We start from the raw sequence: 14,587 nt of genomic DNA on the forward strand, positions 1-14,587 counted from the left end.
TCCGCAGCAGGATTTGTCAGGTCACAACTTTTCCCACATTTTTTATATTTTTGTAAATAATTGTATGAATTATATTGGGCATCTTAATTAGTTTCATGGATTTAAATAATCTGAAGTGTAAAACTCTAAGCCAATATAAGAAAATAACCAACCTTTTATTTCAAATAACACCAAACTCAGACAAAAAATAAAAATATAGAGTCAGCCATGAATATTAGCCTGAGAATGATTGCTCCCACTCTGGTGCCCGTGGCACTACGTGAAGTGTAGTGTAATCGTCGTTTTCATATGTAGGTGCACCGACTTGTGCTTCCGTTAGTTTGAATATGAAGAAGTCACTCACACTCCAGCTCAAGTTCAGTCAATATTTTATTGACCTCTGTGGTGTCACAACATGGCGACGTTTCGGAACCCATTTGGTCCCTTCATCAGGCAAACACCCGATACTTGAGGGTATTATCCAGTATGGTGTGCAATGGGTTTCTTTTGATTATTGCATTCCGTTAGTATGCAATAATGGGGTTGCGGGACCTCAACATTTTTTTTTGTTGCCATTTTTGATTTTATTTTTAACTTTTTTTTTCATTGCTATCGCATGGGGGGAACTCATAAGCCCCCTATGTGATAGCACATTGGAGATGACAGGTTCTCTTTAGGGTGACATTAGGGGTCTCCTTCAGGTCCTCCTCTTCTTATTAGCAGTGGGCGGGAGCAATAGCCAGCCTGCTGTTTGCTATTGCAATTTAAAATAGTCAATAGCAGGCTGGCTATTGTTCCCAGCCGGTGAATGGGTACTTGATGCTGGCTCTCTACCGTCGGCAGAAGAGGGGGCACGGCAGAGCAGCAGGGGTATGGGGGAGCAGATGAGGAACTGGGGTACCATTGGGGGGCAGCAGAGGAGGAGCCAGGGAATACAGAGGAGGCACAGGGGGCAGCAGCGGATGAGCCGGGGAATGCAGAGGCACAGCCAGTCTGACAGCCTATGGGTGGTGGATTGTGGTTTCTCGCAGAGACACAATCAGTACTCTACTGACAGAACCATGCTCGCAGAGGCAGACATGTTTCTGGTGTGTCAGAGACATAAAACACTCTGAAAAGGGTGTTTACCAAAATGACATACCTAATAAAAGGGTGTGAAGGGGGTGCTGAGGTTGTTGAAGGGTTGTTGAGGTGTTTTAGGATGTTCTAGTGGACACCTGCTCTATGCCAGTTTTTATAACAGTATTATTATTTCCACATGACAATCCGACAGCCAACATAATATTTCATAGAATACATTGTGATTTAATAAAAAATTAGACATGGGTATAGATTTTATGCATATTCTTCTAAGGAGATGTAATGTGACCAACTCACCCACTGCACATTATAGCAGAGGCATATGTGGTACCTACTAGGTTGACTTCATCTCTACGATTCATGGAGAAATATGGGGAGAATGAAATACACTTCTCCCCATAATTAGAGCTGACGTGTGACATTGCACCTGCATTTTTTTCCTTCCACTGAAGCTGAGGCATTTTTTCCTCCCACTGATGTCAAGACATTTTATTCCGTTCACTATTGCTGAGGCATTTTATTTCTTCCACTGATGCTGAGGCATCTTATTTGTTCCACGGATGCAGAGGCATTTCTTCCTTCCACTGATGCTGAGGCATTTCTTCCTTCCACTGATGCTGAGGCATTTTATTTGTTCCACTGATTGGGGCATTTTTTTTTCTGTTTAAAGGAATTTTACTCTTCTACTAAGGCCAGGACATTTTTAACTCTCACTGACCACCAGCATTGAGTATTTTTTTTTTTTTTTGTGGTTACAAAGAATGACAGCTATGTGTGAAGTGTATATTGTGAGTAGAATTCAATTAACAATGCCCCTCTAAGCCAAACCCAATTCTCAGTGCAATGTAGCCACATCCACTGCTGCACGCTGGGCTCAATGAATAAAAGCCTGAAATCATCCAAAACATTTTTTTTTTGGATAGAGCAGGGTAGGGTTAGATGCTTTGTCAGGTTATCATTCCCATCCCTGTCCCTAATGATTTTATTGTTGTCTGTGACTGTCTGTCCCAGTTATACACATTTACACCTCAGGGACAGTAAAGAGGGAAAAATCTCCCTCAGCGAGGTCACAGACAGGAATGAAAATCAAACATTTTTTAACTCTATCCGACCATGTGCACAACTGTAGAAAATAATTTCATAAATTACAATTTGAAATAATTTCAAGCAACTATAACCAGTTTGTCCAAATAAATCCTGATATGAAAAATAATGTTCATTTGCAGATTCATTGATTTCATTTTGTTAGCCATCCAATAAAAATAAATAAAACATAAGCTCTTTAAGGGCTTGTTCACACCAAGCGCGGAGCAGATCCGGACCAGAGCAGGTGCAGACCGGATCAAAACTGCATCCAATGTATTCCTATGGTATTTTGACCTCCAGTTCACATCGCAGCGTGCGGATCCAGACCGGATGAAAAAAATGCGGCAAGCCCTATTTTACCTGCTCTGGATCTGGTCTGGAACGCATCAAAAACGCATGCAAGTGCCTGAAAGTCCATGTTAAACTTAAAAAAACGGCCCTAAACGCATCAAAAACGCATCCAAAACGCGTCTAAAACGCGGCACAACCCACTACACTGCGTGTGCAGAAACCTGACCGGATCTGGTCTGCATTTGGTGTGAACAAGGCCTAAAATAAACCTGTGCTTGGCCCCAAAGATATTAAAATTCCGTTTGCGCCTCTGCCATTCCATTTGTCTGAAGGTGTAAAGAGAGATATTTGATTCTTGTGGCTATGGGGGAGCACAATGCAGAATTGGGTGCACTAGAAGTCGGTCACCAGGAGCCAGCATTTTCACATCAGGGCAGGAAGGGAACCCTTAACTCTGTGCAAGCACAGACCAGAGTGACTTGGAGCTCACACAGGACCCCTCTCTTCCACAGGTAAATGGAGCAGCAGGGAAGTGAAGGGAAGGTTAGCATAAACCTGGCAGCCATACTCATTGCATACTTTAAAGAATGTCTAAACCCAAAAATAAAACATATATTGCAGCTTACCAGACCTTACTGTAGATGTGGTGTCTGCATTAGCTTTGTTTCTTAAAGCTGAACTCTACTTAAACTAAATTTAAAAAGAAGAACTACCATAGTGTAAACTCTTTTACATTACTGTCTAAGCATGGCACTGAGTGAAGTTTTTTTAAAGGCCAGAATTGCAATAGATGTTATGGTGCTTGTTTCCATGGTGGCGGCCATTGCTCGTGCCTTAACTGCTCAGTTAACATGCTCCAGTGACTATCATTCTCAGTCTTCTGGTGCTTTGATTGTTGCCCCACAATCTTTATGCAAGGTGATACTGAGAGTGTCATCATCACATTCTGGTGGCAGCGGTGGGATCTGATAGTGTAACTGTCACATTCTAGTGGAAGCAGTAGCATAGTTCTATTTAGAACAGTAGTGCGAGGTGACATCAGTGGGATCTGGGAACCATCACACAGGGGTCTATCTGAGAGTTATTACAATAAGAGGTGCACCGAAATGAAAATGTCAAAAACGGAAATGAAAAAGATTGTCAGGCCGAAACCGAAAATGTTTTTTATTTTAACTTTTTAAAATATTTTATTTTTATTTATTTTTTATATTTTATTTTTGTTTATTTGTTCATTTTTATTAAATATTTTAATCTTTAACTTTATTTACGGCTTCGGGGGAAATATCAGGGGTCTAAACAGACCCCTGATATTTCCCTTTTAAAATAGAAAAAGAGATTGAGGGCACAAAGTCATTCATCTCTTTTTCTGTAGCCCCTGTTATAAATGAACGGGAGTCCTCTGCACTGAGTGTTCCTGTTCATTCATAACATGAGAACATGGTATGTTTACTATAACCACAATCATGAATGAACAGGAGGTGATTCAGAGCACTTCCCATTCATTCATAATTGAGGATATAGTAACCATACTTTGTCCTAAATTATCTACAAACACTCACCGCTCTCCTTCCTGTGTCAGTGAGCGAGCGGAGCTCAGCCTGCTGTGACAGCGCTGGCTGTCTCCGACCACGTACCGCTCTCCTGATCTGTGATAGGAGACTGAGCGGTGTGGGAGGAGAGGTGCTGGCCACCTGTGACAGTTTCTCTCCTCCTGCAGCGCTCAGCTGCCTGTGCCAGTTTCTCTCCTCCCCGCTGGGACACAGAGCAGCGCTCAGCGGAGAGGAGAGAAAGAATGGATGCACTGCTGTATCGGCCAGAAAATGGCACTTTCGGCATTTTGCCAAAAGTATCATTTTCAGCCGAAATGTTTTGGCGGCTGATATATCAGTGCATCCCTAATTATAATACCACAACTTATTTAATGCCATGATAATTTTCTGTCAAAAATGTCCAATTCACAAACCTAAATGCAACAAAGAGGTGTAATCTTTATTTTTCATCTGAAATGAACATTTATCTGTTGAAAACCATATTTGCTCATAAATTGTTACTTTACCTTGTGAAGTGTTATTTTATCACCAACTCAGACATCTACCTTTCTTTCTCTACTCCTTAAACAGCTATTGTAACCCAGAATCCCAGTTCTCACCACCTAGAAACTGGTGTTACTTTATAGGGTGATAATCTGTGTAGTAATCTTTGTAAATGTACTTTTACATGATTTCTTTTCATAAGGGCTGTTACAATAATACTTACAGTGATATAATAGCAGTAGGAGTGGTAAAATGCCACTACTTACAGAGCTTACTAAATGCTTGCTATGCGTGTTTGTGATTGAGATCTGAGAGTTATGGTAGTTAAAGAAAGAAATAACACCAGAAGAGAAAAACAGGTTTGTGAATTGAGTATTGTGTGATAATTGTAAATGTCTTGTTGCCCATAGCAACCAATTAGCTTCTTTGATTTATTTTTAAACTGTAAAAAATAGATTGGGAAGCTAAGTAAATGCTATGGTTAATGTAAAGGTAACATTTTTGCTTTTGCATTGGTCCAAAATGATTAAAGTGACACTAAACTCAGGAGTTAAATCTTAAAAATGCATTGAAGTACTCTTACTATTAACAAAAACGTATCTTATTTGTATATCACTCAGCTGTAGATCCTCAAATCATCTCTGAATTGGTGCTGACACTGTCCTTCCTTATGCAGGGTGCCTATTTTTGTTCCCCATGGTCCCTGTGTGTGTTGTAAGGTGGCCATCACATAAAGCTCACACCCATGATGGACTACAATCTCACGTTTAGTTCACTAATTTGTATTGAGATTGTAGTCCATCACAGGAGTGAGCTTGAAGTGATGGCCACCTTACAACACACACAAGGACCATGGGGAACAAAAGTAGCCACCCTCCAGAAGGGAGGACAGTGTCAGCACCAATTCAGAGATGATTTGAGGACCTACAGCCGAGTGATACACAAGTAATATACACCATTTTAACAGTTAAGGTACTTGAATGCATTTTTAAGATTTAACTCCTGAATTCAGTGTCATTTTAATCTTGCAAACGTAACTTTTTTTGACTGGATGAGTAGTTACCTTAACAGTTTGCATTTATGGGGATCCAGAAAACATGACCTGTTGGACTACTAGAGGACTGGGGTTAAGAAAAAAAATGGGTCAACTGAAGATTTAAGGCCATAGATTTTCATATTTATAGCAGCGATAGATGTGCTTCTGAGTCTTCCAAGCCGGATGTGGACCATGCTGAGACCCTGCCCCTTCATAGTAAAAAATCCAGGACAAAGTATTCCTCTTCTGGGGAATAATTCTGATGACCTGTGAAATGGCAGCACTGGAAGCTTTACCATGCTCATGTGGAGGCAAATGATGTATATAAGCAATGATGCCCCCCAACTATGTTTGAGATATCGTTGAAAGTACAGTTTAATAATAATTTGAGCTTATGTCTAGGCTGAGCAAACCGAGGATGGTCCCAAGGTTCATAGTTCTGTGCCATTTATAACTTTTACATTTGAAGGTAAAAGCCTCTCCGAGGTTCTAATGTCATATGTACAGTATGGCGCAAAATCAACTACATTTTGTTTCAGAAATGCACACAGGTTTTTTTGGAATGACAACAAATTTACAATAAAATGGACAAACATTCAGAACAGTTTATTTCTGTATTAACTTGAACAGAACAGACAGAAGGCTGATAGTTCCAATCATCATGGTATATACAAACTATGGTGTATGGAATATGAGGGCAAATGCTTTTCTCAACATAGCAACCCCATTCACAACTGTTAAAGTTACTTTAGCCTTTCTTTCAGTTGACGGTTAATGTGGACATTTATAAAATGAGTTTGAAATACAGGCGAGAAACACGATTAACTCTTTTTACTGAGCACTGCCCATATTGTATTGGAACTTTAAATGCTGTCAGATAATAATTTATGATGTCCAATAAAAAAAGGATATGCGGCCATAATGCTGTTGCTGGTGTCGTTGCATTGCTACAGCAGAAGATACATAGACCTGCAATAGGGACAAACTACAAATGGAACACAAAGAACATGTCCACAGGCTACAAGCCACTCTAACGTCACAGACACCACAATGCAGTTACTGCTGGGTTAATTGGCCTTTAACATCTAAAACACTTTTACTGCCATATACTGAATGCTGGGCATTTGTTCAAGGTCTGTTCACAATGCTTCATAAGGGAAAACTTTAAGACCACATGTTCTTAACACTTTTACCAGTACTCTCCATTAAGCACGCCAAAAGGATCCAAGGTGTACAATAACTTAAAAAAGATAATTTTTTTGTGTAATGTTACAATATAAGCCTATATGCATGGTTTTAGGTTTTAATATCAGAGTGTACATTCAATGGGCCAAATATCACGTAAAAGACTGTATTATATCAATTTGACAGATGCCAGCACATATTTTTAGAGGAGAGTACATAAAAGACAAAAACATGATAATTTAATATTATAAAATATAATACATAGATGAAATACAGTGCACTTAAATATCTAAGTGTCAACTTTTTGTTAAATACTGTAAATACTGCGCTTTTTCCAAATGTTCCAACAAGTCCTTGTGCTTAAAGATGGCTTTCTGTTAAACAGAATACATCGCGTAACTGAAATACTTCCAATGAAACTGGTATTACAACAGATCACATACTTTCACAGACACGTCAACATTATAACATTTACCGATGAGAAAATAAGTTATTTCTCATTAGTTCACAGTGCGTAAAATGGAGTATGGTCAGTCTTATAGAAGGCTCTTTGTTATTTAAGCCAATAGCAGTAAAGTCTTGAAAGTGGACGCATTGTTTTGATTGGAGACAATGAAAAGCAACACATCACATGATGGCAGGAATTATACATGTTACTTCTTCATGGGTACTGTCTCAGAGCCCTCCGTCTCCTGTTGTAGAAATGCCTGAGACCATGTTGCCGTGAAAAATTCATCATGTAATTTTGTTTGCGAGTGCTGTGAAAATTAAGGTGAAATTATGATGGAGAATATGCATAGGACAATTCCAAACATAGTTTTCTACATCATCAAAAATGTCAATAAATGCAATTCAAGTCCAAAACCTTTTCACAAGACACAACAGAAAAATGATCCTATATATTACAGCTTGTGTTCCTTCCAAACCTTAAGTGCATTTATAATAGTGTGTCATGTGTAGTTTTACACACAGACACATGTCATAGTCCATTTACTGAATGACAAATCTGAGTGGATATACACTCAGAACTCAGCCAGATAAATAAAACCTCTGCCCCTTTTGATGTTTGCATATGTAGAACGAAATAAAGAGAGACAGAAAACAGTACGTCTGTATACTTGTTTTGTATGTGAAGAGATTATGGAGAATGGGCTAAAACACCAGAACCCAAGTCACTAAAAAAACAAAACATTGTCCCACCGCTAACTATCACCCCTTTTTTGCAAATAAAGCAGCTAACATACAATAATACTCACCTTACTCCATAGGCTTTAGCCATGACCTAACAGAGTTTTAAAAACATTTGACCATAGGTGAGAGTGGAGCAGTTTTGAGCATAGGAACAGTTGTTGGGCTATATGAAGGTGGTAATCTTGAAGGCATAAAATGAATTGACCAGATCATACCATACATGTACCACTCCTACCATTATGGTGGGCAGCATCCATAGAAAGGAATGTCTATGTTCCTCCTCCTCCCCCTTAGCTCTCTGTCTCTTCTCCACTCTACCCAAAATGTATAAAAAGAATGACTGGAGTTAGACTTTCAGTAAAAGTCTTCTCGTTAGTAACGATACTGTATAGCATCAAAAAGATGCCTTTACAACTTGTGCCCCAATAAGTAGCACATTCTCTTCATGCTCCTAAATTTCAGATCACTTTACTCAGTCATTACGTTCTTTGCAGCTTTCTATCAGTTCTGCACAGGTACAATGTTTTTAGATTTCTACAAGAGGACAGTGTGAATTGAAGTAAGTCAACTGCAAACTGTAGTAAATAACCCTAACCAATCAGTAATAATCTCTTAACTAATCTGTCTACTATAATCTGATTGGTTGCCAAGAGTTACTATGCTTTATACAATCTTTTTAAATACAATAAGGTCTACATCGAGGGTTGTATTTGGGCATGAGTATATTTCAGTTGACCTCTGTGCCCTGGCGGAACTACCAGTGTCGCAGCGGTCGCATGTGGGACCGGGCCCTGAAGTTCCACCAGTTGGGGGGGCGTAAGAAAAGGAGAGGGTCTGCACCGGTAACCGCCTTAGGAAATCCTATGACATGCTAGATGGACATTGGAGGGCTACCTGGCGGCACGCTCTCTCCCCGCTCTGCCGGCTCCGTGTGAAAACACAGCCGGTTACCAAGGAGCCTGGACTGTGTGAGGGTGTGACATCTGAGGAGAGCGGTAAACAAAAGTTCAGAGGTTGTGTTGGTATGATGGAAGGTGCCTACTCCTAAATTCAGACCCCAAGGCAAAGGTAGTAACCTCATAAAGCAGATCATGTATTCTCAATGCTGTTATGTTTAACTATGAACAGTTTCCATAACAAGATACAGTATGCAGTTAAAGACTAATATTGGTAATTGATGCAATGACATTGGACACAACCAAGTTTCACAGTTTTGTTAGCCTGGAAAGATACTACTATGTGATAGCACTAATGTATCTCTTGCTGTAAAATACAGAAACATTAGGCATTTTTACAAGTTTTACAAATCATGTCACCAAAATGGCTCCACATCTCACCAAAGTATAGCACTACTACTCAAGTAATATACAGTAAATCCAGCTGCCGGATAGCTTGTTTCTGGTTGCTTGAGGGTTAATAGTAACTCTAAGGACCCGTTCCCACTGCGCGATATGCAAATTGCGTGTTTGTCGCGCGATTTGCATATTGCGCGACATCACGAGATTTGCCGTGCGATATCGCGTTCAAGCTTGCATTGAGCAAGCTTGAATCGCGGCTAAATCCGCTCCAAAAAGGGTCCTGCTGTAGCGACACACGACCCGCAACAGCAGGACCCTTTGCCCCATTGAAATACATTGGAGCGCGATATCGCGCTGTAATTTGCCGCGATATCGCGGGAATTACCGCGTGATAAATCGTTCAATGTGAACGGGGCTTCAAGGAGACCCCCCCCGCAGCCGCATTCAGCTGCTGGCTAGCTTCTGGAGCCAACAGGTGAGTGTAAGCAGCTGCAGCCTAGAGCAATAGCCACACTGCTATTGCCTATTTCAAATTTCAATAGCCAATAGCAGGCTGGCTATTTCTCCCCAATGTTTACATTCTGCTGCTGTCGGCCGGCAGCAAAATGAAAACAAAGCATTCCGTTAGCAACCAAATACATTTAGTTGCTAACTAAATTTTTTACTGTTGCACCAAGCAACCGACAAATTTTTAATGTGCATCAAGCCACCAACAACAGAATGCAGGACATATTATGTGCCCCATATTTTTTTGCTGGTTGCTGGGGAGTGCTGGTTGCTTGAATGCCGGATAATGAGGTGTTTACTATAATAATATGTTTAATTGTTGTTTTCATTATTTTATTTGTATCATTATATCATGTGATGCCAGATGTGGCTTTAGGTAGAGAACTTTATCAGATTAGAATTCTGCTGATATCTTTTATGATGGCTTCAAGTAATGACTTTGGCAGATGTAATAACGAGTTGAAAACATGTATGGAATGTAGATGAGGTTTTCCACTTGCAGTATAGATGTTGTTGTGCATTCACAACTGTGTACACAAAAGTAAACATATACATATTAAGCTAACTACAATTTAATCCAGTGGCTGATTGGAATACATGGATATAAATAGCAAAAAATGGTCACTTTTATATATATTTGCAACACCCTCTAATGCAGTTAAGTAAGAACCTTCTGCTACATTTTGTTCACACATTGAAACTACGATGCCTGATCTGTTCTAGTGTGAAACAGATGTGGCAACCACACCAAGGCAGGTCAGTTTAGCTCAACAGCCTCATGTTGCATGAAATTATAGTCCCCTGATGGACTACAATCTCATGTTTAGTTAGCTCATTTGTATTGAATTTATAGTCCATCATTGGAGTGATCTTAGAGTGGTAGTTACCGTACTTTATAACACACACAGGGAGCATGGGGAACAAAAGTATTCACTCTCCAGAAGGAAGGACAGTGTCAGCACCAATTCATAGATTATTTGAGGATCTACAGCCGACTGATACACAAATAAGGTACAGTATTGTATATAGAATTTAACTGCTGAGTTTAGTGTCACTTTAAAGCAGGGGTCTCAAACTCAATTCACTCGGGGGCCACTGGACAAATTTCCTTCACCCATGGGGGCCGCTTGCAAATTTCTGCAAATGTCATTCAAAAAAAAATGTAACTATATATGGTACCATTGTTAATGTCTGCGTGTGTTTATATGTGTTTGTGATGGTTTCTTTGTGTGTATTGTCAGGATTTCTGTGAGTGATGTCAGTATGTGTGTTAATATTACTGTGTGTGCCATATCAGTATGTACACATGTGTACATGTGTGAACAGTGTCAGTATATTTGTGTGTATTTTTTTCTTTTTCCCAGGTTTTATTTTAATCATAGAGGACCAACAGATTCACACACAGAAAGACACACACATAGAAATATGCACGAACGGAAATACATACACATTGAAGTACGCACAAACAGAAATACGCACACATAGAAGTACGCACAAACAGAAATACACACACACAGAAATAAGCACACAGAAATACGACAAACAGAAATATGCATACACCCCCCCCCACAACCAGAAATACACACAATAAGGCCCTATTCACACCTGTAAATTTAGGTGCAATTAGGGATTCCTGCGTCAGGAATTTGCATTTTCCTGCAGCAGGAATTCCTAATGTGGTGTTTACAAGCGACAACTGTCACCCGTTCAAGTTAATGATTGGGGTGACAGCCACTGCATGTAAACGCTTGCACACCGCATTTAATGGTATGTGATATGTGGTTAGGAATCAATCATCTCTGGATGCATCGATCATCCATCCAGGGAGATGGATGATTGAATCCCCCCCACCCACCAATAAAATAAAACAAAGAGTCCTCTCACCTGCTTATGTTTTTGCACAATCCCTGCTGATGGAGTGGTTGATTAGTAAGGTCTGCACCTTTGGCTGCAGCAGACCTTACAAATCCATCCTTTCGGCCAGCACTCAGTGAAGAAAGTCAGGGTGCTGGCCCAAAGGAACTGAGTGCCAGCACTGACAGAAGAAGCTATGCAGTCTGCATCCGACAGTGATGCAGACTGTGTAGCTGCTCATGCAAGTCAGGTACGCGGTCCGTGACCACGTGCCTGACTTGATAGCTGGCTGCTGGCCACATAGTACCGGTTCGCAAGTGGGTGATGTTCACTGGAGTCACTCCCCAAATATCTTGATCACTTAGCAACCATGTATTTTCCTTTGACTCCTTTTATTCTCCATTATGTGACACTACCTTGCTAGACTTTGTAATGACCCTTGCCAACCTAGACCTTGAAAACCTCACTGGTAGACTACAGGAGAACTCTATGGGTGATATTGGTAGCTCATCCCACTATTACCCAATTCTTAGCATAACTGAAAGGTGATTGTTTATTTGGTATATATTATGTATGAAATATACTTGATATTGATTTGTGACCACTAGACACACAGGAAGACAGAACACTTACCTTACTCTATTGCAGAACCAATGCAAGCAAATAATGAAATACAACACAAGTTAGAAAATGCCTTTCTATGCATGCAGCACTGTGATTACTCATAAAAGACGGATGATGTTTAGCGGCAATAAACGATTTTTCATCTCTTATGAAAAGAGAAATTGGAGACATTACAGTTGTAATAAAAACAGTCATAAGATTTGCGTTTTAATGCCATGCAGCATTTGCTCACAATACAGAGATGTACTAAACATTCATGAAGGAATGGCAGATGTCTGTAGGTGACAGTGAGATCCTGTTTAATGCTTGCTTTCATTTTGTGTACATTTACATCTTACACAATAGTACTATAAAACACACATTGCAAACAGCCATATATAAACAGAAGTATCTCAAACAGATTGAAGCTGTAAATTATTAGAACTGTCTGAACTTTTAGCACAATCACAATACCAGGAACACGACCTTGCACTCATACTGCACAATTATGAGTGGGTGAGTGTCACAATTATTGACATTGTCTATTAGTTAGGACTTTGACATATTGCAATGGCTTCTGGATGCACATGCAGATATCGAGTGATTTATTTAATTGGTGCAGTGGACAACAATGTGTTTAGGGAACACTTAATGTGCAAATGATGCATACAGGCAGTTCCAGCAATTTACAAGTGCAAATACATATATAGTGGTGGTATTTAGAAGGACCTGAAGTGTTCATCACATCAAGCGTCAGCTCTTTGCTCAGAGGATTGTGCATACATACGTAAAAGGAGGAGCAAACTAGTGTTAGCTGTTCCATATAACAATGGTCTGCAGATGATGAACAAGGGGAAGTCTCTACATTTTATAGAAGGATGAGAACTACATTTACTAACCTGATGTTAGATTCTTACATGTTCTTAAACCAGATCTAAACAACTCTTACAATGTGATTACGTTACTATTTTGTCTGTTATAAATCTATCTATTGTATGACAAATAACATAAAGCACCTCATTGTCATCCAATACCTATATATCTCCCTATATCATTTTCCCTTTAACTAAGAGAATTAGGTGAAGCTCTGCTGACTTCCATCAACCAAATCATGTGCAAGCAAAAATACTGTTTTTTGGTTTTTTTCCTTGCTTGCGATTGGGTATTATTTGTAAATTAAAATTTCACCACATTCACTAAACGAATAGAAACTTCCCTTGCAAAGTGCAAATTCCCTGGTAAAGTAAACAGCCTATTTGCAGTTAGTAAACCAACCCCTTGGTATCTCTTAAAGACAACTAAATTAACAATAAACAAATATCTGAAATGCAGTCCATGGCTGTTCCTGAAAGGCCGGACGGGAGCCTTCTAGGAGAGGGAGGGCATCTTAAGACGTCCTGGCCCTCTGTCCGCTCATGTGCGGCGCTCATCGCGCACAGGAGTGGGGAAACTGTCAGCAATGTAAACAGCCAGCGATGGCTGTTTACATTCAAGCGTTCGGGCGTCTCTAGAGACGCCTGATTACTTGTAGTAACTGCGGTTGTGTGCCCCCCGCCGTCTCCGCCAGTCCCGAGATCTGCTGGGCCCAGGACGGCGACGCTGTCACTGGAGATTAAAGGGAGTTCAGTACATCACCCCCTTTTGATCTCCTCTCTGGTCCCCGAATGCAGGAAGTGATGTATATTACATCACTTCCTCATTCAGTGTCACTCTCTGTTTACAGATGCCGGTGAGAAGCTGATGCAGCAGATCCCTGCTTCATCAGCTTCTCTGGGTGTCCGTCGGTGACCTGTCATGTGAATTGGCTATCACATAGGGGATTTCTTAGTCCACTATGTGATAGCACTAAAGGTATGTGTAAAAAAAAAAGTTAAAAAAAAATGAAAGCATAAAAAAATAAAGAGGCTAAAACAAAATAGTCACAAATAATTTTTTTTTAAAATAACAAATATTTTTTTACAGTCCCCCACCCCCCACATAAACACGCAAACATGCATTGGGTGCGCCAGTGTGCGAAAACGACGATTCCGCCTATTGTGCCACACGTTACATATAACTGCGAATGTCGGAGTGAGAGCAATAATTTTAGGGCTATTAATTACTGATAACACTAAACTGATGAGCGGTAAAAGCTTTTAACCCCTTCATGACTGAGCTTATTTTCAGTTTCTGTTCATAAATGACTCACACACTTTTTACATTTTTGCTGTGTGATTCTTCCACATCAGTAATATACTTTCTTACTAAATGTACCCACACATATTATATATTGTTTTTTAGAGGACAGATAGGCCTATATAATTATATCCAACATGTGTCCCTAACGCCTCACTAAAATATAAAAAAATATTAAAAAAATGAGGAAAAAAACTAGAAGAAAACACTTTTTTTCACAAGTTTTGATAATTATTATTTTTCTTTTTAGAAATTTGTTATAATAATTA

General features: G+C 39.8%; 1 protein-coding gene across 1 annotated transcript in view; it reads right to left on the reverse strand.

Annotated features, from left to right (window-relative positions):
- Window positions 1–6,333: 6,333 nt before the first annotated feature.
- RELN (reelin) overlaps window positions 6,334–14,587 on the reverse strand; it is a 138,335-nt gene continuing 130,081 nt past the window's right edge. Inside the window, 2 exon segments of the mRNA XM_018560426.1 lie at window positions 6,334–7,448; window positions 12,174–12,179. Coding sequence (XP_018415928.1) covers window positions 7,352–7,448; window positions 12,174–12,179 — 103 coding nt within the window. The 3' untranslated portion in view covers window positions 6,334–7,351.

This window comes from Nanorana parkeri, unplaced genomic scaffold (genome assembly GCF_000935625.1).
Source record: "Nanorana parkeri isolate BGI_ZX_2015 unplaced genomic scaffold, ASM93562v1 scaffold454, whole genome shotgun sequence".
NCBI classification, from domain to species: domain Eukaryota; kingdom Metazoa; phylum Chordata; class Amphibia; order Anura; family Dicroglossidae; genus Nanorana; species Nanorana parkeri.